The sequence below is a fragment of the Enhydra lutris genome, unplaced genomic scaffold (genome assembly GCF_002288905.1).
Source record: "Enhydra lutris kenyoni isolate GAN:26980312 unplaced genomic scaffold, ASM228890v2 scaffoldscaffold36, whole genome shotgun sequence".
NCBI lineage: Eukaryota > Metazoa > Chordata > Mammalia > Carnivora > Mustelidae > Enhydra > Enhydra lutris.
Window position 1 is genome coordinate 867756 of NW_019154120.1, and position 27114 is coordinate 894869.

General features: G+C 46.4%; 1 protein-coding gene across 4 annotated transcripts in view; it reads right to left on the reverse strand.

The window, feature by feature from the left end:
* LOC111154218 (ATPase phospholipid transporting 9B (putative)) overlaps positions 1-27114 on the reverse strand; it is a 227591-nt gene that overhangs the window by 161603 nt on the left and 38874 nt on the right. For 3 of the 4 annotated variants that reach the window (XM_022513694.1, XM_022513693.1, XM_022513696.1), the window contains 2 exons: positions 21410-21518; positions 5826-5884 (listed from right to left, as the gene is read on the reverse strand). In XM_022513694.1, the coding sequence (XP_022369402.1) occupies positions 5826-5884; positions 21410-21518 (168 nt within the window). Of the gene's footprint in view, positions 1-5825; positions 5885-21409; positions 21519-27114 lie in introns of those variants that run through there. The other variant, XM_022513697.1, reaches the window with a different exon arrangement.

Genomic DNA, 27114 nt, shown 5'->3' on the forward strand with positions numbered 1-27114 from the left:
GCATCTGGGTGTGTCTATTTCTGGGTTCTCCACAATGTTCCACTGATCTGTTTCTATCCCTCTTAACACACAGTGTTGATAAACACAGTGAGGTAGTGTGCCTTAACATCAGGAAGTGATCCTTCTCCCTTTTCTCTCCTTGTCAAGGCTGTTTTAGCCATTTTAGCCTTGACAAATTCGTTTTAGAATAAGCTTATTTTGTCTAAAAAAATAAAAACAAAAAACAAAACCTCGCTGAGATTTTAATGTTAATTGTAGTAAACCTATATTCAGTTTTAGGAAAACTGGAATTTTCCAATCCAAGACTAGAGTGTCTTCGATTACTTTCATGAACCCACTGTTATCTTCAGCATACCTAAGATTTTGTTTTCATAGTAGTGACTACAGGAGGACTTCAGTTCTAATTTCCGTTTCCACATGTTGGAAACGGGACTGGTATCTAAGTGGTGTCTTACAATTTGCCACTTCGCTGAACCTACTCCTTACCATTAGTTCCAGGGTTTTCATCGGTTCCTTGGGGTTGTCTATACACACAATCATGTTGTCTGCAAATGGGGACATTTTTATTTCTTCCTTTCCGATCCGAATTCCTTTAATTTCCTTTACTTGCCTTATTCTATGTAGCTGGTAATGTTAGCTAAGTACGAGTGGTAACAGCAGACACAACAGACATCCTTGACTTACTCCCGATCTGAAAGGAGAGGCACTCAGAATCTCACCATTTAGTACGATGTTGGCTATGTTTTTAGAGATGCCTTTTAAATATAATTAAGGTAACTACCACCCACTCCAAACTGTGGAGAATTTTTATTATGAATGGGTGTTGGCTGTAGTCACATGTGGACACGATCATACAATTTTCTTTTAGCCTGTTCAGAGTGGGTTACACGGGGCGATTTTAGAATGCTGAACTGGCCTTAAGCATCTGGAATAAGCTCCACTTCCTCATGATGTAGAATTTTCTATATGTATTGCTGTTATCAACCAGCAGTTATTTCCTTAAAGAATTTCTGTGTCTGTATTCACAAGGGATATTTGTTTTCTCTTGCGCTTTCTCTTGTGCTGGTATGAGGATGGCGACTGGACTCCTAACACAAGCTGCACAGCGCTCCCTCCTCAACCATTTTCTGGAAACTACTGTATAAAAATGATGCTAAGTCTTCTTTAAAAGTCTCAAAAGAATTCTTCAATAAAAACATCTGGACCTAGATACTTCCTTCTTGGAGACTTTAAATTGCGAATTCCATTTCCTTACTGTTTGTAGACCCATTCCCATGATGTGTTTCATTCTGACCGAGTGTGCATAGTTTGTGGTGTGGGAAGAATGGATCCGCCTCGTCGGAGCCGGCGTGTCGCCTGGAGGAAAGCTACTGCAGCGTTTACTGGGGGCATCATTCTGCAGTGACCCTTTCAATGGCTCCGGACCAGCAGTAACGTCCCCTCTGTCATTCCTGAGGTGGCTGATCGCTTTTGCTCTCACTGGTTTACTATCCTGTCTTCCTATTTTCAGTTATCATTGATCTCCCGTGATATTTCTTATTTCCTTCCTGCTGCATGCACTGGTTTAGTTCTGGTCGTCTTCTAGTTTCCTGAGCTAGGAAGTCAGACTATTAACTTGAGATCTTTTCTTCTTGGGAATGCTGGCACTAACTACTACGGAACTCCCTGTCCGCACTGCTGTACGTGTATCCCTTGCACTCTAGTTTCATTTTCGTGCAGTTCTATTTTGTCTCCTAGATACTTATTCCATAACTAGAGTACACTGCTTACTTTTCACATATTTTAGAGTTCTCCTGTTTTTGTGCTGTTATTAATTTCTACTTTGACTCTACTGTGATGAAACAACCCACTGTAAAATTCAAATCATTGTCAAATCTTTGAGGTTTGTTTTATGGATATGCTTTATCTTGGTGCACGTTCTATGGACACTTGAAATAAATGTGTGCTCTTCCCCTGTCTGGGAGGGTGGCCTGTGCGCGTCGGTCAGCTCTTGCTGGCTGATTCAGGGCCGATCTTCCGTGCCACCGTTGAGTTCCTGCCCAGCATTTCTATCCAATGCTCAGAGACTGGGCTGAAGTTTCTCATTCATTGCTGTGGATTTGTCTATTTCTTTCGTTCAGCTCCAAGAGTTTTTGATTTTGTGAATTTTGTGATTCCGTTACCCGGTGAGTGCAAATTTACGGTTATTTTGTCTTCCTGATGTGTAACCCTAATTATCATTATGAGATGTGCCTCTTTCTCTCTAGTTGTTTTCTTTACTCTGAGCCCTATGTCACTGGATATTAATATAGGTCCTCCTACTTCTGATCAATTTTTTGTGGTGTAACTTTTCCATCCTGTTACTTTCTTTCATCCTACCTGCGTCACTGGATTTGAATTCCCTGTGAATGGCTGGGTCTCGCTTCCTTATCCACTCTGCCTACCTCAGGGTTGGTACATCTAGACTCTTCATCACGAGAGTAATTAGAGTATACATGACACATCAGAGTCTAAGTCTGCATTTTATTATTTGTTTTCTATTGGTTTCCTGTGGTAGTCATTCTTCAGTTTCAAACTTCCTGCTTTCTTGCATTTTACCTGAACCCTTTCCAGGGGTCCGTCTTAGTACCTCAGACTGTATTTCTCTGCATTTTTTGTAGTGTTTGTTCTGGGTATTGAAATATACGTGGTAATACTTACTCATTAAATTGTTTAAAATATTTACTAAATTGCATTACCTCAAAAAACAGGATAAAGAAACTGTCTTTCGAATTCAGCTGTTAAAAAAGATGTTCAGGCTGAGAAATGAAGGAGAACTCTCCCGCGTCACCTTCGATCCTGCTCTGCGCATGTCCTCGGGATCCTCCTCAGACACCCGGACTTCAGAGCTGATGTCAGGACCTGGACAATCAGTGACTGGGCAACCTTCAACTTCTTAGTCTCCAGTTCCAAAGAGTCACCCTACTTGACACATTCCTCAAGTAATAATATTTAGGTTGACATGTTTGTCTAAAATTTTAGTATGTCTTAGGAGGGCTCCCTGTTACACCAGGAAACAATCTTCGGTTTTCCTTCCTCACCCTGCACGCATGATCTAATCTTGACCCTGCGTGGTTCTCGTCTACCACGTTCCAAGTGCACGTCAAAGATCTGCTTCTCCTAGGGAGAGCGTGAGGGCGGACAATGAGGAGTTTAAACCCAGATCCATCTAACATGAAGCCCACATTTGCTCTCTCCTACTGTCCCAGGCTGCTGTCCTCCTGTGAGCTGTATGGCACCCTCAACACCCAAATACTGGTCTGGATTTGGTCAGCACATTTTAAATACCCATACAGTGACGATCAGTACACTGATTTCAACTTCACAGTCAGATACAGAATTAGAAGGGCTACTCTCCAACATAAATTCCGCCTTGGAAATATCCAAACATTAATTTCTGAGTAGCAGTATGGTCAAGTAACAGAGAAACTGCTTTTCTGGTTAGTGGTAAGTGTTGCCAGGATCCTTAATTAAAAAGGAAAAGGACAAAGCCATTTGCTACCATATCTCTGCTCTTTCTTTATGACAGTTAGGTCAGTCAGTAACTCGTATCACTACAAAAACCACAAAATTGGTTCAACAAATATTAATCCACTACTAAAAATATATCACTTTTTATATTAATTACTAGACATTATATCTCAGATTCCTAAATATTTATGTTTCTTAGGTAACCAAAATATGTGGAAAATTTTTATATGAAAATGAGTGTAAACTGGAAATATAAAAAAACTAAAGCAGGTACAGGGGCCGCGCCTATCTTTTAGCGTCCAACAACATTTCCTAAAGGTTAGTGAAAATATTTTAGAAGTCCTTCCTCTAGCTCTGCTACCAAATCCGTCAGCGTCAGGGCCGGGCAGGGACCGCACACTCGCTCGTACATGGTACTGATCCCGTGTGGGAGGCCTATTCACACTGCGCTACCCATGGAGCACGAAGTGACAGACAGACACACAGCTACCACCACGTTCAAGTAAAACGTTTATGCGGATGTCTACAAGGGCCCACGTGACTCATCGACCTCTCCCAGGTGGACGGCACACCTGGGAGGCCAGAGGGAAGCTCAAGGAGAATGCCCAGACGTAGGACAGAAGTCTTTCTTTCACATCCGTCCATAGGACTGGAGAGAGGAGTTCCTACAACATGGCCAAGAAGAGCTCCTGGGTGACTCAGTAAAAACGAGAGGACTGAAGGGCACACCACTCTCAACCAGGCAGCAGAGGGAAGGAGAACGTGCGTAAGCAGGAGAGCAAAGGAAATGAGACGGACAAGTGAGAAGGCCGAACAGCACTCCCTGATCCGCAACGAGAGACTCTGTCTGGTCTCCAAACCCCACCATCAACACCAGAACGCCTCTTCCAGGGGAAGTAAGAGGCGGTGGGTGTCACTGCTAACACCAGGTCCCAGCCCGCGAGTCCATGCTGCCGGCATTCCCACCTTCTCCTGGCAGGCCACTGGGACCTGCCCTGGGGAGGGCCCCCTGCCTCCCTACCGTGGACAGGAATGAGGGACGCCTCCAGCTAAAAGCTCATGGAACGGAGGCCCTGGACCTGCCGACAACCCGAGTGAGCTGGAGGTGAGGGCCACCGGCTGACCACAGCCCTGAGAGGGAGCCGCAGCCAGGTCCCACACCAATCTATGCCCAATTCCTGACCAGAGAAGCTGGGAGGCGCTAACCAGTGGGGTCTGACTCCATGCGGCTCGGTGGTCTCTCTGGTCAACACGACCTTCCAGAAACACTCAAGAGACGGACGCGTGAGGGCGCTCCCGGGCATATACAATCACCGCAGAACAGACCCCGCCTGAGAAGCTAACCACGGAGCAAAAGCTCGTAACTTAGTGTCCTCATCACCTAACGCTATAAAATGAGCTGCAAATCATTATGATCAATTTTGTTCCATTTTGTAAAATCAAACACACATACCCAAAACATTCTCAGCACACAGATTACTGCGGCAACACAAAGCCCACTTCAGTCTTGAGGAGAGAGACCCTGTACCAAACATCTCCACGAGGCGGCTCAGGCTGGCTGCCTGGCCTGTGTGCCAGATGGCACCGAGGGCTCAAACTATTCTTCTAAGAGGACTGTTACAACTTCTCAAACAAGAGTTTCTTTCTTTCTTTTTTTTTTTTTTTTTTAAGTTGTTCTAGAGCCTTAAAAACAGAAAAAAAGGAAAAAAGAGAAAGAAAAAACAGAGGCTGTCCATCATCCCATTTCTCAGGGCGGTCAGTGCGTGCAGCAGCTCTCCCACGGCAGCAGGCAGCCCACCCAGGCGCCCCCCCCCCAGGGCACCCAACAACGTCCAAGTCTGACACTGAGGGGTTTTCTTTTTGGCCTTTTCCTACAATGACCTAATAAGCTTTTTCTAATAATCTCTTACTTCCACGGACCTTTCCTTTTTGAAGTTTCTACATCCCAAGAATAATACCCAATTACTATGTATAGCGTATCTGTGCGATAAAGAGATAAAGGTCTTAGAAAACGACACATATTCTAATATTCTAAATAGGTTCTAGCTAATTATAATTCTTCAGTCAAATGAAATTATTCTGATAGCAATATTAAGCAGTTAACACGTCTTATTTTAGACAAAATACAATTTCACCTGCATACACTGAGATGTACTAAAGTAAAACAGACTACAGAAAAATCTAGATTCTTCTTCATGTATATTATATCTTATACAAAGAAGTTAAGATTTAAAATAACTGTCTCAAACAATTTCCTTCGGATTCAAAGTTATTGCAATCAGGCTAATTGTTAATCACATTTAGAAAGGTCTAAAATATATTAAAAATGCATCAACCTTTTCCACTATGATGAGGTCTCCAACTTGTATGTCTGAACTCTTAACTTGCACTTTACCTTAAAAAAAAAAGAAGAAGTATAATCAACTCAAGGAAGCAGTAACACACCAGAGTTAAAGTTTCAATTGACTTTTAAGTGACACTTAAGAAATAACTTTCGGGGATGGTGGGGGGAACACCAGGAATTGATCCGTACTTAAACTTTCAAAATAAATTTATTTCACATACACACGGTCACTAAAAATTAACCCCTCTTAGTCAGCTCCCAAGTACAAACAGTTAACTGCCCCCCAGTAAAAGACGTGGGGTCTGGGAGAGGGCTCCAACCAGAAGGTTCTTCCAAATCTGCCATTCTTTCAGGTCTGGGTCCAGCAATGACGATCAGAAACGGCACTTAAAGATGATGTAATGAGTGAATAACATGAAGACGTAAGCCCCTTGCATTAATGCTGTGAACGGCATCAACTGACACAGGACTGACAGAGTAAAGGACATGACACACAAAGCCACCGCGTGCCGGCAACGCTGCGGATGGCTCACACTGGTAACTGATGTGGGCAGGGCCGAAAGCTTCATGGAGAAGTGACTCTTCCACATGATGCGGTGGTAAATTCTTAGATTATCTATATAATACCTCGATATCTACATACTCTCTATAGTATCTAGTACAATAATCATCTATAAAACTAAACAGATAAACGCTACATAACGTTAACAGCATACAGGTGGATGAACTGTGATACACGTAATTTGAGACCCCGTCCTACGTAAGTAACAAAACTTACTTAAGTTCTCTCTCTCCCTGGGACTCTGGGCCCTGCCCCAACCCCACAAATCTCCCTTTTAGAACTGGCAATAGCCTTGTGGATCTCTTTTTACCTTTTTGTGGCTCTTTTAACAGGGGAAAAGACTGTCTTTCCATTCAATTTACTCTGAAACCTAACAGAACAAAAGGGAAGTTCACGTCACATTATCGGTGAGCAAAGCTCCTCACTGATCTCACACTCCCTGAGTGTTACTCCACAGATTCCTGCCTTATCACTTAATTTTATTTTCTCTCCTACCATCCAATCCACTTTTCCTTCCTTCTGCCCTTCTGTATTCTCTGTAATGGACGCATTCAAAAAGGAGAGGCGGAGACTTACTTACAATGAAATGTTTAAGGAAGACAGGTGACGGTAAAACAGCGCAGAAAGTTCTCACGCTAAGAACATGAACAAAACAGGAGAAGGCTGCCATGTTAAATCAGTATGGCAATCTGTCTCATATGCCTGCTCAAAGTACACATTTCTAAATTGTGAAGAATTGGTCAAATTGCTTAATGGCTCTTGGTTCTCTAACAATTTGAATTAATCTGTGTGGGGGACTCCTTGTACTTCCTTTACAGCCTTGGTCACATGAACTCACCAACTTCTCTTCCTTCAAGAGCAGTCCGGGCATTAGACAGAGAAGCTGTAGGAACACTGCTTGCTCCCCAGACATCCTCCCCAACTCCCGCCCCCAGTGACCGCCCAGCACCATGACCCTCTCTGCCCAATGTGAACAGCTCATACCCACATGAACGGACTGATTACTGGCCACCCTTTGTGAACTGAGCTGACAGCTGACCTTAGTAATATACTACTATCAGAGTTGAGGGACCACTTCACCATCCCCCCCCCCAGCTCCTTAGGCCTATTTCTACAGCCAAGAGTTATTTATTTATTTGTTTATTTTTTTAATTTTTTTTAATTAACATATAATGTATTATTAGCCCCAGGGGTACAGGCCTGTGAATCGCCAGGTTTACACACTTCACAGCACTCACCATAGCACATGGTGCAACCACTGGAAAACAGCATGGAAGTTCCTCAAAAAGTTGAAAATAGGGCTACCTTATGACCCAGGCATTCGCACTACTGGGTATTTATGCTAAAGATACAAACGTAGTGATCCGAAGGGGCACGTGCACCCGAATGTTCATAGCAGCAATGTCTACAATAGCCAAACTATGGAAAGAACCTAGATGTCCATCAACAGACGAATGGATAGAGAAGATGTGGTATATATACACAATGGAATACTATGCAGCCATCAAAAGAAATGAAATCTTGCCATTTGCAACGACGTGGATGGAACTAGAGGGTATCATGCTTAGCGAAATAAGTCAGAGAAATACAACTATCATATGATCTCCCTGATATGAGAAAGTGGAGATGCAACATAGGGGATTGGGGGGAAGGAAAGGAATAAATGAAACAAGATGGGATCAGGAGGGAGACAAACCATAAGAGACTCTTAATCTCACAAAACAAACTGAGGGTTGCTGGGGGCGGGGGAGAGGGTGGTTGGGTTAAGGACATTGGGAGACTGTTAACGAAAGAAAATCCCTAGATTTTACACGTCAGAGCACAAAGAAAAGACAGAACTGCCACCTGCTATCACATCCCAAAAGAGCCACCAACAACGCAGTGTTTTTGAAATGGGCGTTTAAAACTTAATAATTTCAGAGCTATACTTGAAAGAAGCAAGTTCTAAATACAGTAACAACGTATAGGCAGCACTTAGACCTAAGGACAGTTGTTCTTAAAAACACTGTATTCGAGGGGCGCCTGGGTGGCTCAGTGGGTTAAAGCCTCTGCCTTTGGCTCAGGTCATGATCCCAGGGTCCTGGGATGGAGCCCTGCATCGGGCTCTCTGCTCAGCGGGGAGCCTGCTTCCCTCTCTCTCCGCCTGCGTCTCTGCCTGCTTGTGATCTCTGTCAAATAAATAAAATCTTAAAAAAAAAAAAAAAAAACAACACTGTATTCAATTTATCTCGAGTATAAGCTCTGGCCTTTCCTTTCTAATGAAATGGTTAACAGTGAATGTTACCAAGTAAGGTTACGAGCCATCTTCCCCTCTCTCTTAGCTACTGCCATGAAATCTTTCCATTAAGCCCTCCTCCCAGGAACAGTGTTCCTGCCTCCAAAGTGCAGCAGCTTCCATGTTTCTCACAGAAGCAAAGCATTCCGCCGGCTTGTGGCATGAACCAAGTTTCACGCACTCCTTTGAAAGATCACAAAGTAACTCAAAGGACTACTTATTCTTACTCCAAAGCTTCTTAAACATAGACCTGCCCACCAATCCCAGTGCTACTCATTTTTTACCCGAATAAAGATAATATTCTACAAACTGGCCTCCGTTACTATCAACTCCCTAATTCAATATGGACTGCAAACGAACTGGCTGACAAAACTAAGGATCAGGTTTACCTCCATCCAAAAAATCTCCATTATTTGACAATTACTTAGAAGATAATTCAGATTTATATCAGTATACACATGTTTTTCAAGACTAATCTCAAATTAATTTTCTGGGTTTCAAACGGTCTACATACACTTTCAGTACGGTGTCCTACAATTCTCTGGGGCCCAAGTTCTCTGTACTTGCTATTTCTTTTGACTGGGAGCCCTCCCTTCACAGCTCTCCTTAGTTCCAAGCAAATAGCCTCCCAAAGCCTCCAGGGCCCCACATGAGCACCAGCGGTATGCACGCGCTCCTCTCTACAATGTGCTTATCTGGGACGAACAGACAAACACCACTGCGTGTAATAAGCCCAGACCCTGTGACAGCTTCAAAGCATAAGTGAAATATACTTCTATGACATTGAGTTTGTTCTTCGCCAACACATCGAACAAACTGACCCCATTTCAAACAAGAGATGCTCATGACCAACGTATTCTTACTCAGTTGAACAGGTCCAATGTCATCATGGACTAACGGGAAAGCAGCTGTATAAGCCACCCTGAACTAGGCACAGACACCCACAAAGGATGACAATGTATTAATTACTTCTTTTCCAACAAAACATACACAGGTAATGAGTGCGAGATAATTAAGCAGCTTTTTTTTTTTTTTAAGATTTTATTTATTTGACAGACAAAGATCACAAGTAGGCAGAGCAGCAGGCTGAGAAGAGGAAGCAGGCTCTCTCCTGAGCAGAGAGCCCGATGCGGGGCTCGATCACAGGACCCTGGGATCATGACCTGAGCCGAAGGCAGAGGCTTTAACCCACTGAGCCACCCAGGCGCCCCAGTTAACCAGCTTTTTAAAAAAGGAATTGATCACATGTAAGTGCACCCTAGGAGGTCACCAGCAGATGACACACGAGTTTCCTGGGCGGACCACTGCACACCACACCAGTAGGCTGCTCAGCTGGTCTCTGCTGTTCGGGTGGGACCAGCAAGCCTGGCTGTGAGGTAGAAGCCTAATTTAACATGGATTATGAAGCAAAGTGGGTAGCTGGGAAATGCAATTAATACATTTATTTACATATATAGGAAAATCATATTTTAAAAGAGAACTATGCTCTGAAAAGAAATACCACTGAGAGAAATTTTAAGACTTAAATAAAGGGAAAGATCTATCTCATTCATGGCTCAAAAGGTTTAGTATTAGTCAGATGTTAATTCTATAGGTTCAGTGCAATCCCAATCAAAATCCCAAGCAGACACTTCTACAGAAAATGACAAGCTAATTCTAAAAGTCGTATCAAAATACACAAGTCCTAGACCAGACCCTGAAAATGAGAAACAAGTTGAAGGGAAAACACTACCTGATTTTAAGAATTATTATAAAGAAACAGTAATTAAAAAAGAATGGTATTAGCATAAAGACAGACAAACAGGTAAGTGGAGTAGAAAAGTCCAGAACTAAACCAACACATAAAAGACAACTGATTTTCTTCTAAAAGATTTTATTTAATTATCTGAGAGACAGAGAGAGAGCACAAGCAGGGGGAGCAGCAGAGGGAGAGGGAGAAGCAGGGAGCCCGATGCAGGACTCGATCCCAGGACCCTGAGATCATGACCTGAGTCTAAGGAAGACGCTTAAGTGACTGAGCCACCCAGGAGCCCAAAAGACAACTGATTTTTGACGAAAGTGTAACATAATGCCATGTGAAAAAGATCACTTTTCCAGAACATGGAACACTTATCCAGACGCATCTGGATATCCACATGCCAAAAAAGTACATATATGCACACCTGGTACTGGTACAAAACTTCACTCAAAATGTATATACACGCAAACCCTAATATCAAAGAACTTCTAGAAGAAGACACATAGGAGAAACAGAGCAGAAAATCTTTGGGAACACAAGTTAGGCCAAGAGCTCTTCGACAGGAAAGCAAGAGCACAATCATAAAGGAAAAAAACTGACAAATGAGACTTCATCGACTAGAACATCAAAGGGGGCTGGGAACACGCTGCGGTGTCGGACCAAGGAACCAGCAGCTGAGAAAGAGCTGGAGTCAGGTGCAGGAGGGAGAGACGGAAGGGTGCCCTGCACCAGCTGAAGCGGCCCCAGGCCCCGGCTGAGAAAGCACCAGCCGGTGACAGGGCTGCCGAGGAAGAACGCACTCAATGAGGTCCCGAAGGCACACCAGGGCGGTCCGCAGTAGAAGCCGGAGGCAGTGAAGGAACCTGAGGGCCAGAGACGAAGCGGAAAAGGCAAGGGTACGAATCCAAACAGACAAAGTCTCATGACAACGAAGGGCAGCTTTACAGCCCGATGCTGTCCCCGGGAAGTGACGGAAACGAAGACAGGCCCCGTGAAGGCCGTCCTGGAGCACACAGGCCAGGACTCTGCTCGGGCTGGGAAGCCCATTCTGACTTCTGCTGAAGGCGGGTGGGGGAGGGAGGTACATGCTATCCGTCCCCCGACAAAGGCTGGGGACAGAAGTGGGAACGAAACGGGCAAGGCCCTGCGGGCAGCAAACCGACACTGCAGGGAGCTGACGTAACGTGGAGAGCGAGGTCAAACGCAGCGACGCGAGATTCGCCGTCACAGCCTGGGAAACGGAAGAAAGGAACTACTGCTGTTTCGGGGTGAGAGTTATAAGGCATCTTGCTGGAAGTAATCAGTTTTTACTCTTAAACATTCACTAGCAACAATCAGAGTAGTTTTGAACAGTATCTTTAGCAATAAAAAAAAGTGAGATGCTCGAGTTAAACACAAATCTTTGATTTGATTCTGTGCGTAAAAAAAAAAAAATGAGACAGCTTTAGAAAGAATAAGGAAATAATGAAGTACTACATGCTGTGGTAAGAAATACTGAAAGCACATAATCTTATTCACTGGATCCGTTACATCAGGCAACCTCTTCCCCTCCAAAACGATGTCATCCGCTAAGCCAGCGTCTGGCCTCCACGTAACCGGCAGCGGCGTCCTGCGGCGTCCGAAGAGCCCGTCCGCACGGACCGCAGAGCCCGGCCGCGCGCGCGCCTCTGGCCTGAAGCGGTATGCGGAACTAAGGACCGACGGACGGACGTACCAACAGCAATTCCCTGTTAACTAAAGACCTTACAGAAAAGGACAAGGGTCTAAAAAGCAAGTATCTCAGTGGTAAATACTTGATCAACTGACAGATACAAATGAGAATCTTCATGGTCGTGCTGCCGAAAGGACATCTCCAAGTCCTGGTCGAGCCTCCTGCTGTCTGTGTAAGAGAAATGTCTGTGCTTCGTGCTCTGTGGCGGGAAAGAACTGTCACGCTTCCACCAGATGTGAGAATACGAGCTACTGTCAACATGCACAGTCCACAGTCAGCACGTCCCAGACGCCTGGTCACGAAAACCAGAAGCTTTCTGAGAAAGCCTTCGTCTTCCCTGGCCCTGTAAGGGTACAAGAGTCCCAAGGCCCTACATGGGTCAGCATGTGACATTATTACCGAGAGAGCTTTGAACTACGGATTCAAAGATGTCCCTCGTCTGTCATTTCCTTAGACCGTGACGACCCCACGGCACTTGGCCACTGCTCGCGGACTCCCGAGGGCGGAGGCGACACCGACCGTGCAAGAAGCAGGGAGACGTCACAGACGAAGATGACAGGCACCCACGGGCCTGACCGTGAGGCTCTGACGCCACTGGTCCGATTCACGAGCAGAAAGACATTCTCCCAGTAGCCTTATACTGACAGTGTTTCGTGTTTCTCAGGAAAGTCACAAAAAAATGAAAAAACAAAAACAAAAAATAAAAAAACGACCGATGGAGGAAGGCAGGGAACGAGGGAACGAGGGCAAGATTTTCCAAGACACCAGCACGTGCTAAAAAGGACCCCGTCCACAGCCGGCGTGGAGCCGCACGGGAACGTGCAGTCGGCGGAGCAGAGAGAGAGCCAAAGAAAGCGCGCGAACGCTCAGAGCTCTGAGGAAAGAACTTTCGTCGCCGCAGTAACAGGTGTTCAAGGAACTGACGGAGCTTGGGGGGGGGGCAGATCCCTTCGCCGCAGCGCGCGCCCCCGACGCGCCGCCGACGCGCCCCCGACGCGCGCAATCACAGGCGGGCCGAGAGCCGCGCCGCGCACAAGGACCAGGCGCGCCGGGGGACGCGCAAACACGCACCGAACATCGGGCTCGCAGGGACCTGCTGAGACTGAAGTAAAAACCGCAGAGGAAAAGATCAGATTTGATGCATGAAAAGCACAGCGACGTTTGAAAGAAAAAGATCACAAAGATGAGTCAGACAAGGCAAGGACATGTCACAGGATAAAGTTCTCTTCGAGAAACCCCGAACAGGGAAAGACGACGAATGAGCTTTGCTCGAACATCGGAGCGGGCAGCGAGTGTTGAAAACTAAGCGGCCGCACAGCCCCACGGGCGCGCGGTCCCCGAGAGCGCGGGCAAGTCGAAGCGCGTCCGCAGACGGGCAAGGGCGGCGGGCGGGGCCGGGCGGCGCGGGCAGCCCTCGTCACCGGCAGCGGTCTGACGGGATCCGGCTTCAAACCTCTCGCGTCCGGCCCGGAAGCTCGCGCTCCCGCTCACCTACCGGCCGAGCTCCCGCCACGAGCCGCCCCCCGTGACTGGCGAGAACCCAGCAGTTAGCGGCGGTCGCGAGAAGCGCCCGGCGCGGGAGGCACGAGGGCCACCCGCGCAGGCACCCGCACACGGAGCCGTCGCCGCCCCCTGCGAGGAGGCCGGCGCGCTCCACCGCCCGCGCGCGGCCCGTCCGCAGACGGCGCGAGCACCAGGCGCGGGAGCGCCATGAAGAGCTGCGCTCGCGTGGATCCTCTCGGGGCACCTGGGGGAAAAGACCGGTGAGGGACCGGTGAGGAGGCTGATGGCGGTCACACCCGGCGCGCGGCGTCGCCTCTACGCCGCATGGCCACCGAGAACGGCACAGACGTCACGACTCTCCACTGTGCCCGGCCGGACACGTTCCCGACCGAGAACCACCCTGACACGGCACCCGTGGGACGGCGCACACGAACGATCCTCGGGCGACGCTCTCCAAACGCTGCCCGGGCCACAGACCGGAAAAGAGACCCCGCGACAAACGTGTGAAGACGGGAGCGCGCTGACGGCAAACGGAAACACACAGGAAGGACTTCCGGTGTCCCCGGTTCTCCCTCAGCTGCAGCGTCACCAGCGTGGACCACCGAGTGGTGCAAACACACGCTAAGAGAAGCGGAGTCACCGGCGCTTCCCTGCGGACTGCACGGCGGCCAGCCCCCGGGAGGACTTCTGAGTTCGTCGGTTCCTAAGCAATTTCCGACGGGAAAATTCAGTTAACGTTGGAGGAAACTTTTTCTTAAAAACCCAACTATCTGAAGACATGACCATCACAAAAGGAAATCCTTCTTACCAAGTGGAAAATGCAGGACCTCATGACACCAGTTACGTGTTAGGATTTCCCTGGGAAGGTGCCCAACGCCCAAGGAATGTAAAAGGCAGTAAAGAGGGATTTTAAGATTCCTTGATTTTTCAAGGAATATCTACGGTCCAGTTTCATTAAGCGGTGACAGAATTTAGTTAAGATAATTCATGATGTTTTATGGAAAAAAGGTAGTTAAGAACTGAAACAGGTAGGTGACAAGAGCGTCAACAGTAAGGATCAAAGATGCTAAAACAGATGGGGATGGAGAACACGGTCTCTTTCTGTGGACAGAGCTCCTCTCTGGCAAGGACACCGGGACACAAGCAGTATGTAAATATGTAAATGTTCCTCCTCTCACACACACATGCACGCATACACGCATGATGTACACAATGTTCAAAGGCAACAGACTTCCCTCTCTCCTACGTCTGGGCACAGGAAAGCACGTTCGACGAGAATATGCCCCCTGTGACACGAAACAGCTGAGACCGACTGCAGCCATCAGCAGCTGCACGAGGGATACGCAGCACAGACCGTGTCTGACTCTTGCGTCCCATGTCAGCTTCAGGCGTGACTCTGAGCACACACCAACAGTGGGTGACATGGTGGTGTCCTGCTGAGACCTGGTGGCGGATGAAGACAAAACCCCAGACTGCCTGCTGGAATGCAGCATGAACTCTTCAGAAAGCAAGTCCAGGACGTGCTCACAGTTGACTCCTGAGGCGCCACCACTGCGCCTCGCACACCGGGCACTCAGCAACCGCTGGGAGCCGCCCTGTGGGCCAGCCAAAGCAGTGACTGCAGACAAGTGTGTGGCTCAGACACCTCCTCCGAACACAGAATGGTCCCACAATTCAAAGTCCTCATCAGGGACTTTTGTAAAAGCTGCCAACAATGTCATACTCTCCTCCTAGACTCTGACTCAGATGCTGTCCATCAGGGGCTAAGAATGAATAATGAGGCAGCCACAAATAGGGAGGACAAAGACAGTGGCAGCAGCAAACGCAGTAGATCCCCACCCACGAGAGAAGCGGCTTCGCAGCACCAGCACACGTAGCTAACCAAACGTCATCTGGGGTTGGGACACCCAGCTGGCGCGGCAGGAAGGGAATGAGACCCCTGGTCTCAGGGTTGTGAGTCTGAGCCCCACACTGGGTGTAGAGATGACTAAAACAATAAACAAATTTTTAAAAATTACTGAATAAAAATAAAAATCTCAGTGTTGACCGAGACTGTGTACCGGTTACAATATTCCGCTTCTCACAAAGCATGCTCAAGATAGGGGTGTGCTTCACAGTGGACGTGGCTTTCCTTTTCCACAGAAAACATACAGCAGAGAACATTATCCCAGAGTATTTCTACAAGAATGTGCTTAAGAACTCCGAACCGAAAAAGTTCAAATACTGTAAATATGATATAACAAACCACAGTCAAGTCACACAAGGAATTAGCCATCTATGCCGTTCAAAGAACAGATCACTATGGAATATTAGAAATTAAGGAGATGAACAGAAAAAATATATATATATATTTAAAGATTTTATTTTATATGACACAGAGTGAGACAAGGAGAGAGGGAACACAAGCAAGGGGTGTGGGAGAGGGAGAAGCAGGCTTCCCTCTGAGCAGGGAGCCCGACGTGGGGCTCAACCCCAGGACCCTGGGATCCTGACCTGAGCCGAAGGCAGACGCTTAACATCTGGGCCACCCAGGCGCTCCCAGAAAATATTCCTCACAAGAAAACAAATTTCAAAGTAAAGTCAATAAGCATCTACATGCATTTTTTTATATCCCAGATTTTACTTATCCGTCATTTGCATCAGAATAACCAGCCACAAAACAAAGCACCACAGCTGAAAGAACACTGGTTTGACGTGGGAGCAGCCTGGGTTCAAATATAAACTCTACCAGAACCACAGTGGCTCAGGGAAAGTCATGGCGTGAGCTTCAGGTCCCGCATCTGTAACATGGCCGTAACACCAACCTACCTTGAATGGTGGTTATGCAAATGAGCAAGTTACCTGACCCTCACAAGGAAGTCAGAGGAAAGCAGGATCATCACCACCATCTACACATAAAATGTCCTTTCGAAGATCTACCAGTGATGGCCAATCTTGTCTAGACAGGCCAATCTGCATTCATATCGGAAATAAACCCACTGATAATTATTTTTAAAGTATTCTGAGTTGGAGTGTCACAGAAGTGTAAAAGACATATTAGTATGCCTTCTTCAACATTTTTTACTATTTTTAGGTGACACTGACAAACATAAAACCAGCCACTCTAATTTTATTTAAAGTGAATAATACAGCAGCCCTGAATTCATTCACGATGTTGTGCAACCCACTCTATCAAGCTCTAAAACATTTTTCATCACCGTGGAAGGACATGTCAGACCCACTAAGCAGCTGCCCCCACCACTGCCTCCACGTGCCCAGGCCGTGGCAAGCACAGCCAGCTTTCCAGCTCCATTCATCCACCTGTTCTGAAACTTTGTGTAAATGACATCACACCGTCCATGAGCCTTTGTGTCTGATTTCTTTCACAGTGTGCAGTACTTCCAAGGTTCGCCTATGTTTAGCAGTATTCATTAATTTTTACGGCTGGCTAACATTCCAGTGTTCAAAAACACCATAATTTGTTTGCCATTCACCCCCTGGTGGACATGCGGCGATTATAAATAGTGCTGTGTGAATGTGGGTGGGTGCACATCTGCCTGAGTCCCTATTTTCAATCCTAAAGGCATTTGGGAATGTCTCAAGTCCTCCTTCGTTTGTGAATGATAGGTTTAGGGACATCCAATTCTTGGTGTGCTGTTTTCGTCTTTTCCCACCTTAATAATCCCACCCCACATCCTTCTGATGTCCAGGGTTTCTGACTAAAGAGCCCTCCCTTGTGCATGACAAGCTGCTTCTCTCTCGCTGCTTCTGGAATACTCTCCCAGTCCTTGGGCTTCGACAGTTTGATTGTCACGTGTCTCGGTACAGGTTTCCTTGCATTTCTCTTTCTAGGGAGTCAGTGATCTTCCTGAATGTGTATAGTCAGTTCTTTCATCAGATTTGGGGAGTTAATGGCCACTATTCCCTACAACATTCTCTCCACCCTCTCTCCCTTCCTCGTCTTTCAAGATGCCCACTGTGTGCACATTAGTATACCTGCACTACCCACAAGTCCCTTAGGGCCAGCGTATTTTCCTTCATTCTTCCACCTGCTTCTAAGATTGGATAATGCCACTTGAGATTATCTAGTTATTATGAAATTACGTAGGTTCAAGATCACTGATTCCTTCTGCCCACTCAACTTTGCTACTGAAACGCTCCAGTAAGTTTTTCATTTAATTTATTATATTTTTCAGCACCAGAATTTTTGCTTTTTGCTTCCTTTTTATAATTTCTATACCTTTATTGATATTCTGTATGTTAATACATCATTTTTCTGATCCCTTCAGCATTTTCAGTTGTTTCCTTTAGGTCCTTGGATATATTTAAGGCAGCTAATCTAGACTTTGATAAGCCCAGGATCTGGGCTTCCACAGGGACAGTTTCTGTTCATTTCCTCTGTGACTGGGCCACATGGTTTCTCTGCATGTTCTGTAATTTCTTATGGAAACCTGTACACTTTCACTATTGTAATCTGGTAACTCATGAAATCAGTCATTTCCCCCTCTTCTGGGTTTGTTTTGTTGTTCTGCACACTTTGTAGCCATGCAAGCACAGTGACTTTTCTAGACTCATTTTGTAAAGTGTGTATTCTTTGTCATGTGTGGTCTGAGAAGTCTTTCAGGCAGTATTTTGGAAAGGATTTTCTTGCACGAGGAGGAGAGGAGGCTAAGAAAGGGAGGGATTATGGGAAGGAAGAAGGCAAGAGCAAGGGAGTGAGAAATGGAGGACAGAAGAGAGAGGAGAAAGTGAGACGGGCCTCCCCCCGCTGCTGCAGACGGCCTCTGTGCTGGGGACTCCGACCCAGAGCCAGGCAGCCTACAATTCAGCCTGAGATTTCACCTCTGCTTGCACGAGCCTAGAGACTGGCCAGAGGCAAAACACTTTACTGGGGTCTTCTATGAGTGTGATCCAGCACTGGCCTTGGATGTGGCTTTCAAAACTCCCCAGTAAACACAGGCAATTTTACAGGCCCTAATTGTCCAAAGAAATCCCCTTTCCACCTTCTTCCGCTTGGCATCCGACACTCTATCCTGTGTGCTGACTATCACCGCTGGCCCAAGCTCCTGCTGCCTTTCCTTAGCCTGACAGAGGCTTGAGAAATGCCTACTGGTTTTTGGTTCCTCTGCCCTGAGTGACATTCAAGTTAGACGAAAGGAAGACAAGCATCCTGAGTCAGTCCTTCATATGTCCCTGACAGGCTGGATAGATGGCACAATTCTCCGCAAGTAAGCTCTACTGTGGTCCCTTCAGAGCCAGGGTCCAGAGTCCCCAGTCAACAATGTGGGCTGGGCCTGACTTTTCCACGTGTCTGTGGAAGAAAGGAACCCCTCCTCTGCCAGTTTCGCAGACATCACCAGGCCACTTAGCTCTGAACAATACAATTACCCCACAAAAACACATCTCTACACAGCCCAAATATCACAATTAAAAACAATGTAAAAAATAAGCCAGCAACTATACTATATTCTAAAAAAGACAGACCAAGGTTACACCTAATTTACCCGGCCATTCTGTGGACTGTTTTTTCCAAACTCAACCTTACCTCTTTTCTACAACATACTGACCCTCGACCACGCCACTACTTTCAGCCAAGCTTCTTCATAATTACTCATTCAATTAACCCACAAAAGAACAGCCTTCTTAGTAAATGGTGCTCGGACAACTAGACACTCACGGGCAAGGGAAGGCGGACCATGGCGCACCACACATGAAACATGCAGTGAAAGTGGGCCACGCATCTGAGCGTCAAAGCTAAAACTATGAAATCTCTGGAAGAAAATACAGAAGTAAATCCTTGTGACCTTGGGTTGGCAAACTGTTTCTTACCTACAATGCCAAAAGCACAAGCAACAAAAGGAAACACAGACGAGTCAGATACCAACAGCATGAAAACTTCTGTACCTTAGAGGACACCGAGAGGAAGAAAACCCACACACAGAACGAGACAAAATATTCCAAACCATATAGTGACAAGAGACTGAAGTCCAGATTACATAAAGAAACTTATAACTCAGTAATTAAAAAATAACCCAGTTAGAACAGTAAGCAGAGAATCGGAATAAACATCTCTCCAGAAAAGACACACAAACACCCAACTGGCACACGAAACGAAGCTCCACATCACTAGCTCGGGGACACGCAAACCAAACCACAGTGAGCTACTTCGCACCCACCAGGAGGCCACGGAAGAGCAGACGGCCCGTAACGGTGCAGCTGAGGACGCTGGAAGCTGGAAGCGTCGCACGCTGCCGGTGAGCGCGGAACGGTGTAGCTAGTTAGGACAACAGCTCGGCGGCTTCTCAAACACACGGTTACCATACGAGCCGGCCGTTTCACCTCTGGGTATAGTTACAAAAGAAACAACATGATGCGCACAGAAAACACTCGCATCAGACAGTCACTGCAGCATTATTGACAAGAGCCTCGAGTGGAAACAATCAAAGGTCCACATGCAGATGAAGGGGCAGACGCAACACGGAACACCGGAGTGGAACACTGTTTGGCGACAAACAGAAACAAAGCCTGAGAGATGCCACACAGCAAGGAACCTTGAACACAGGAAGCCAAGTGAGAGAAGCCCGTGACAAAAGCCCACATTCTGCATGATTCCACGTCTGTGACCTGTTCCTAAGAGGCAAATCCACGGAGACAGAAAGTAGATGGGCTGGGGCGGGGGGTTGCCGGGGGCTAGAGCAGGGTCAGAAGGGGCAGGAATAGAAGGATGGCTAATATATTCAGAGTTGCTTTCCAGAATGTTAAAGATGTTCCAAAATTAGATGGTGGTAATAGTTTTATAACTCTGTGAACCTAACAAAAACCACTGAACTGTAGACTTCAAATGGATAAACTTTGTTATATGAGATATATCCCAGTAAGCTATAGAAAAATTTTTTGGAGAACTATTTCAAATAAATAAATTCAGTGTAAAAATGTCCACATGCAAAGAGAAAATGCAAACTCCACTCTAAAACTCATTTTTTTAATCTGGCTTCAAAGTTATTATGAACATGGTCAAGCTCTCGGTGCCCTCCTTCATAGTCCTTCACTGACGTGATGACTGCCATTGTGTCATTTTCTGATCGTAATGTCTACCTACAACGGCTTCTCCCACTCTCTTCCTAATACATCGCTCTTTTCCACTGGGACTGAGAGACCAGAGAAACAAGCTCTTTAAAAACACAGAATCAGTGGCGCCAGGGTGGCTCAGTGGGTTAAAGCCTCTGTCTTCGGCTCAGGTCATGATCTCAGGGTCCTGGGATCCAGCCCCGCATCAGGCTCTCTGCTCAGCCGGGAGCCTGCTTCCACCTCCCTCTCTCTCTCTGCCTGCCTCTCTGCCTCCTTGTGATCTCTGCCTGTCAGATAAACAAGTAAAATCTTTAAAACAAAAACAAAACACAGAATCAGGCAAGGGTTAAAGCCCTGAATGAAGGTAAGGAGAAATGGGCATAAAGCAGTCACCGCTCTGGACCACGGCATTTTCTGCAGGTGCTCCGAGTCCCTTCATTCTAGGCGGCGGTGCCAGATGTCTGGTGACCTTTATGACTGTGTTTAAAATATAATCTGCAAACAGATTTCAGGCAAGGTGATACTGGGCTTCATAGAAAATGTGCATACACCAGCTGGGTTTCACATGTGTCTAAGTACCTTGAAGTCTCAGGCATTATATTATTTAAAAAATTAGTTAGATACCATACGTAACCACATGGTGCTATTTTCAGTCAGAGAATTAAGACTTTTCATTTATGTTAACTCTAAAATGATTACAGTTAGCAAATAATAAAATAGATCAAAAGACTCTTGCTAACCTCTTACTGTAAGTTTGCTGTACAGCTGTGAATTCACTTCTTTGTCTCGCTGAAAGCGCCGAAATTCATCAATTGCTTCCCTCATGATAGTAACGGCCAAAACAAATCCCTACAAGACAAAATAAAATATGGCATTTGAGAAAACTGGCTTTAACCAAAAAGTCAGGGGAATATTCTTTCACCGAGCAGGTCGACTTTACCCCCCCAATTCATGTTACTTCTAATACATATACGAAAACAAAGAAAAAAGATATAAAGTAATAATGAAAAAGTGTAAGAGAAATATAATACATCATAGGAAAAGATGAACAATTCTCCCTATTCCCCCCCAATTTTTTAAAATCGTATCATAACATGTCCTTTAATCTAAACATCAGAAAATACTTAGTAACCCAAAGAAAAAGAAATTAACAATCTTAAAGACAAACAAACAAACAGGAATTAACATTTGGAACGCTCGAGCCTTTAAACATGTAATTACCAAAGGCTGACATAAAGTCTCGTAACTACTGCCCGTGAACCCCTTTCGGGGGAGAAAGCATGAAGGACTGTGGCGCAATGCCAGCACCACAGTTTCGTCCCCCGTTGCAGGAGCAAGGGCAACGCCACCGGGCTTCTTGTGCCCCATTTTGTAAGCTAAAACCTTAACAGACTTGAAGCTACATAACTACAACTGTGATGTGCTTGTGACCTGTTGTGAACTCTGTTACGCCTCGACCCGTCTTTTTTAGAGGTTACATGTGTGTTTTCCGACACGTGGCATGACTCTTCTCTGGCCACGGGCTCTTGAGAAGGCTGTGCATTACTGACGCGCACTCCCCAGGCCGCTCTGTGAATGACACAACACTGGACAACCACCCTGCAAGGACAAGAGTCTGTCACTCCAGGGCTGTGTGTCACCAACAGGCCACACCAGGTGAGCCCTAGCGTTTACTGAAAGGCCGTCCCCCCTGCTATGCTCAGAGCTGTGTCCTCACCACCTTCTCACTGTAGAAATTCCCATCACTCCAACGACAGAGGAACCCCACACCTGACACTGGTCACCCCCATCCCCTCCAGGCCCCAATGCCTGGCAACCACTCGTCCAGCTTTCTGTCTCTACGGATCTGCCTCTTCTGGGTGATGTGGCCGGCGCAGCACTTTGGGGAACTGCCAAACCGCCTTCCAACACGGTTACGCCCCTTAACATGAGCTTACTGACCACACACATCTTTATGTGTAACTATGCATTCAGATGCCACACCCACTGGTTAACTGTGTCGTTTGCCTTCCACTGTAAAGCTGTAAGAGCTCTGTGTGTTATTCTGGAAACAAGTAATATCTCATTAGACATGGGATTAGCAAATGTGAGATTACAAATATTTTCCCCCACTCTAGCTTATCATTTTACTTTCCTCCTGGTATCCTCTGATGCCCGAAACCTTTTAATTTAATTTGATTTAATTTAACATAATTAATTTATTTACGTTTTTCTTTAGTCACTTGGGCTTTTGCTGTCCAAGATCCCAAAAATCTGCCTCTGTGTTTTCTTCCAGGAGTCTTACAGTTTTAGCTCTTCCACTGAGGTCTGTGGTCCACTGTGACTGGTTTTCTGGGTATGACCTGAGCGAGGGTACAACTTCGTTCCAACTTCAGTCTTTCACATCTGTCTGCCTGGCTGCCCTAGCACCATTTGCTGAGTGCACTGAACAGTCCGCTGGACGGTCTTGTAGCACCTCACCGGAAACCAATGTGTCAGTTTGGGAAGGTTATTTCTGGATTCTGTGCCGTATTCCCTGGTCCTTTCATCCAACTGCCAGTCCCACACCTTCTTGATCTCTGTGGCTTTGAAATGGGGAAGCAGGAGTCCTCTGATGTGGATCTTCTCTCCTGGGTTGCCTGGCTACTCTGGGTCTCTTGCATTTCCATATGAATTTTAGAATCTGCGTGTCAATTTCTGCCAAAAAGCCAAGATGGATATTGACAGAGATTGTACTGAATCTGCAGATCAATTTGGAGAGTGCTGCCATTGTAACAGTCGTGTCTTTCAACCCGTGAACACGGGATGACTTTTATTTATTTAGATCTTCGTGTTTTTTTTAATGTTTTATTAAGTTTCCAATATGCAATTCCAATCCTGAATTTTAGCTAAATCTATTCCTATTTCTTTTTCTTTCTGATGCTATTATAAATGGAACTGCTACCCTAATTTCATTTTCAGATGATCACTGCTGGTATACAGAAATACACAAGGTTTTTGTGTATCTATCGTGTACCCTACGACCTTACCATCTCATTTATTCCAGCATTTCTGTGTACATGGACACCCCAGATTTCCCAACATACGAGACCATGCTGCTGTGAACACAGCCAGATTTCCTTCTTTCCTTTGTATCTAGATGTCGTTTAGTTCAGGTAAGACAAGGAAAAAAATAGGAGAATCCAAAGTAGGAGATACCAAAATACTTTTTAAACAAATTTAGTGTTATCAAAAGCCTTAAAACTTACACACACTTTAACGGAACAGTTTCACTTCTGGAAACTTATCCTAAAAAAGCAAAACAAAAGAAACAAAAACAAAAATGCAAGGATCCCAGCAGCATCAAATATAAAAATCTGGAAATAGTCTGAATGTCTACAAATAGGAAATTCATGACGTACTCTTTGCTGAAATACTGTATTTCCTTAATTCAAAGATGTGGTTAGTGTCAGGTGGGAAGACAACACCACTTTAAAAACAAACTCTAAGTCACAACCCGGTTCCATTAACATGAAAAGTATGCATCCACCAAACCAAGAAATACAGTTCTAAGCAGCCATTCTCACGCAGGAGAGTATCTACTGTTACAGACCGTGTTCACGGTGTATACGTGATTTCTTCCAATTCTATTTGTGCCTGCCTCGCCCTGAGAGAGAGAACGGCTGTCAAGCTGACGTTCCTTACGGACTGGAACAGCACTGTTAACGGAGTGGCTCTGCATCCAGCAGACGCAGCGTCAACAACTGGAATGTTCTGTGTGCTACCAATTCGCTCAAGCCCTGCCTGAAATGTGTACTTTCACCCCAGACCGGTACATGTCGCCTACAAGCTCCAGATCAACCTAACTTTCACCCTGGAAACCTATGGCTTGACCACAGCACAAGTTAATTCTCCGTTCATTAAGCAATTCTAAACCACAGAACGTAGTCGCTCCTAGTGCTTCCAAGAACTCAGCAAGTGAAAATAAGCTCTTGTTTCTAAAGCAGTAGCATTAGAGAAGATCACCAAAGAGGGGCAGGTCCTCGCTCCTGAAACAGGAGTCAAGCACTCTTCCAGGAAACAGAGCCCTAGTCACAGGCAAGGACTGCACAAGGGGCTCTAGGCCACGGCCCGGATCGGAGGGTCACCGGAACACACAGCCGATGTGCAGGACCGGCAGTGACCAAGAGGTGTCGCTCCCACACCACCACGTGCGTCTCCGGCACACCTATCCCAAGAAAAGCCCCAAGCCAGGCTCCAGCACAAGGCAGATGCCGAGAAAGGCACAGCCGACACCAGCCCACCATTTCCTCCTTAACCAGTGCCGTGTCCCGCCGTGGCCTCCACCTGCAGAGTGCAGACCAACGGGGTCGTAGCTGGGTCAGAGCAGACCGGAGGCCTACGCATGTGGACAAGGAAGCGGTCCCGCAGGAGCAGCTGGACCTTCCCACGGCCTCAGCACCGACCCGGTCCACAGTGGAAGCTACAGTGGCGCCACCTCGAAAAGCCAAAAGCAAACACAAGACGGTGACGGTATTTCACAGCAAAACAACCGTATCTGTGCACCGGCCTGTCAGTCACAGTGCATGACGGGAATGTGTCACACGGCCAGTCCACGGACCGGGACGAAATCTTATACCACAAAGTGGAATTCTTTTTTCCTACTTCTCCAGATGGCCCAGGAGTCATGCGGAGTAAGTGCCAACACAAGACGTATTTTTATAAAAACAGAAAAAAATTCCGTCGATATTTTACAATCAGTTAGTAACCTTGAGGGATTATTACATGGCAGCAACTCTGCTATGTCTTTTAGATGAGTTACCCTTTAAATGCCACAAAAACCTTATGAGGTGTGCACCCGCACCTCTAGTTCACAGACAGGGAAACTGAGGCACCAGCAGCACATGTACATCCTTTTGCAAAGGTCACAGTAAACGTGCGGCTCATGTGACGCGTGTTTGTCTCTGGACAGTAGGAGGCAGGAGTCCAGGGAACCAATGTGGCTTCTCCTTTCCCTACTCCGTCCACACCTCCGACGAGCAGAGACACTCCGAAGAAAGAGTGGACAGAAGGAAGGACCGAAAATCAGAGTGCTCGCAGACTGGCCACTGGTGCAGCCTGTCCGGCCTTCCATGAGCGAAACGGCAAACAGGCCTGGGTGGAAAATCAGTACTAACCACCGCCTCCTCCACCTGAGAACCGCGTGCGCGGGGAGCTGCATTCCACCTGGTTAACTCTGATGGGAACATTACAATCCACTCTCTCACTCTGATCACACCAGCTTTCCCTCAAAGAGCTGCTGTGAAAGCTGAATGATGCAAAAGGTAATCTTCCCTCTGACACGGGGATGCAATAAAGCCACTTGTTTTCAGTTTGCTCTTCTGTTCTGGGGCAAAATATAACAGAAATTAGATCAGACTGGAGCTGGCAAATAACATCGCCCAGAGAACTTGATAAAGAAAGATGATTAAACCATCGCTGTTCTCAGAAATACCTTTGAGTTGGAGAGCAGAGCAAACGTGAAGTGCCTTGTTTAAAGTCAGTGGGCGCCAAACCTAAGAGTTCGGAGCCGCCCACAGCATGGTGCGCTGGGCTTCACTGCCAGGCTTCTGGCAAAAAGGAATCTGGAAATGCTAACTACTTCCCTTCTCTGAGCCTCCTGAGAAGGCAGGCAGAGAAAAGACATCAAAACACAGAGTGTGTGCCTAAGGACCACGCGCTAGTGCAGGCCTTTGACAGGATGCGGCCAAACACGGTGGTCAAGAGAGAGCAGGAATCGGGAGCTAGGAGAGCCCTGTTGAAGCACACCTCCTTTATTTAAAACACACACACAAGCACATACACACACATGCACACACGTAAGCACATATACACACATACATACACACACACACACATACACACACATATCTGACTTTTCAGTGTAAGAAAAAATTTTCTGGGGTGAGTTTGGATCAAGGAACCAATACACCTCAGCCTGCCTCTTGGGATTCAAAGGTGAATCTAATGCACACATCAGCTTTTTAAGATTTTTGCTACAGCAGAGGTTAAGACGTACATGAGCAGTGCAAGCACAGACACTAGGAAATCTTCGTTACTATCTGACCAAAGGCACGGACTGTGGCTGCCGACAAACCAAAGAACAGAAAGGTTTCATTAAGCAGGCCACTTCTGAGGCCCAGCGGCACAAGAGCAGGGACGCAAGAGCAGGGACACGAGAGCAGGGACACGAAAGCCCCGCCAGTCGTGTCACAAAGCAAAATGAAGCGTTACTCAAATGGGAAAAATGGGCTTTTCACCTTTCTTCGGGGCCCCTGACACCCAAGTGCAGGAGGGTAAGGGCGTCCCTTCCGCGAGCACGGCGCTAGGGGCTGACCGAGGCACTTTCGGAAGTACGACAGTTAATCCTCACACGCCAACAAGAAAAGGACAAAGCACTCCCGACGCCTCCAGCTGACAATCAAGTCAGAGGACGGAAACATCACTC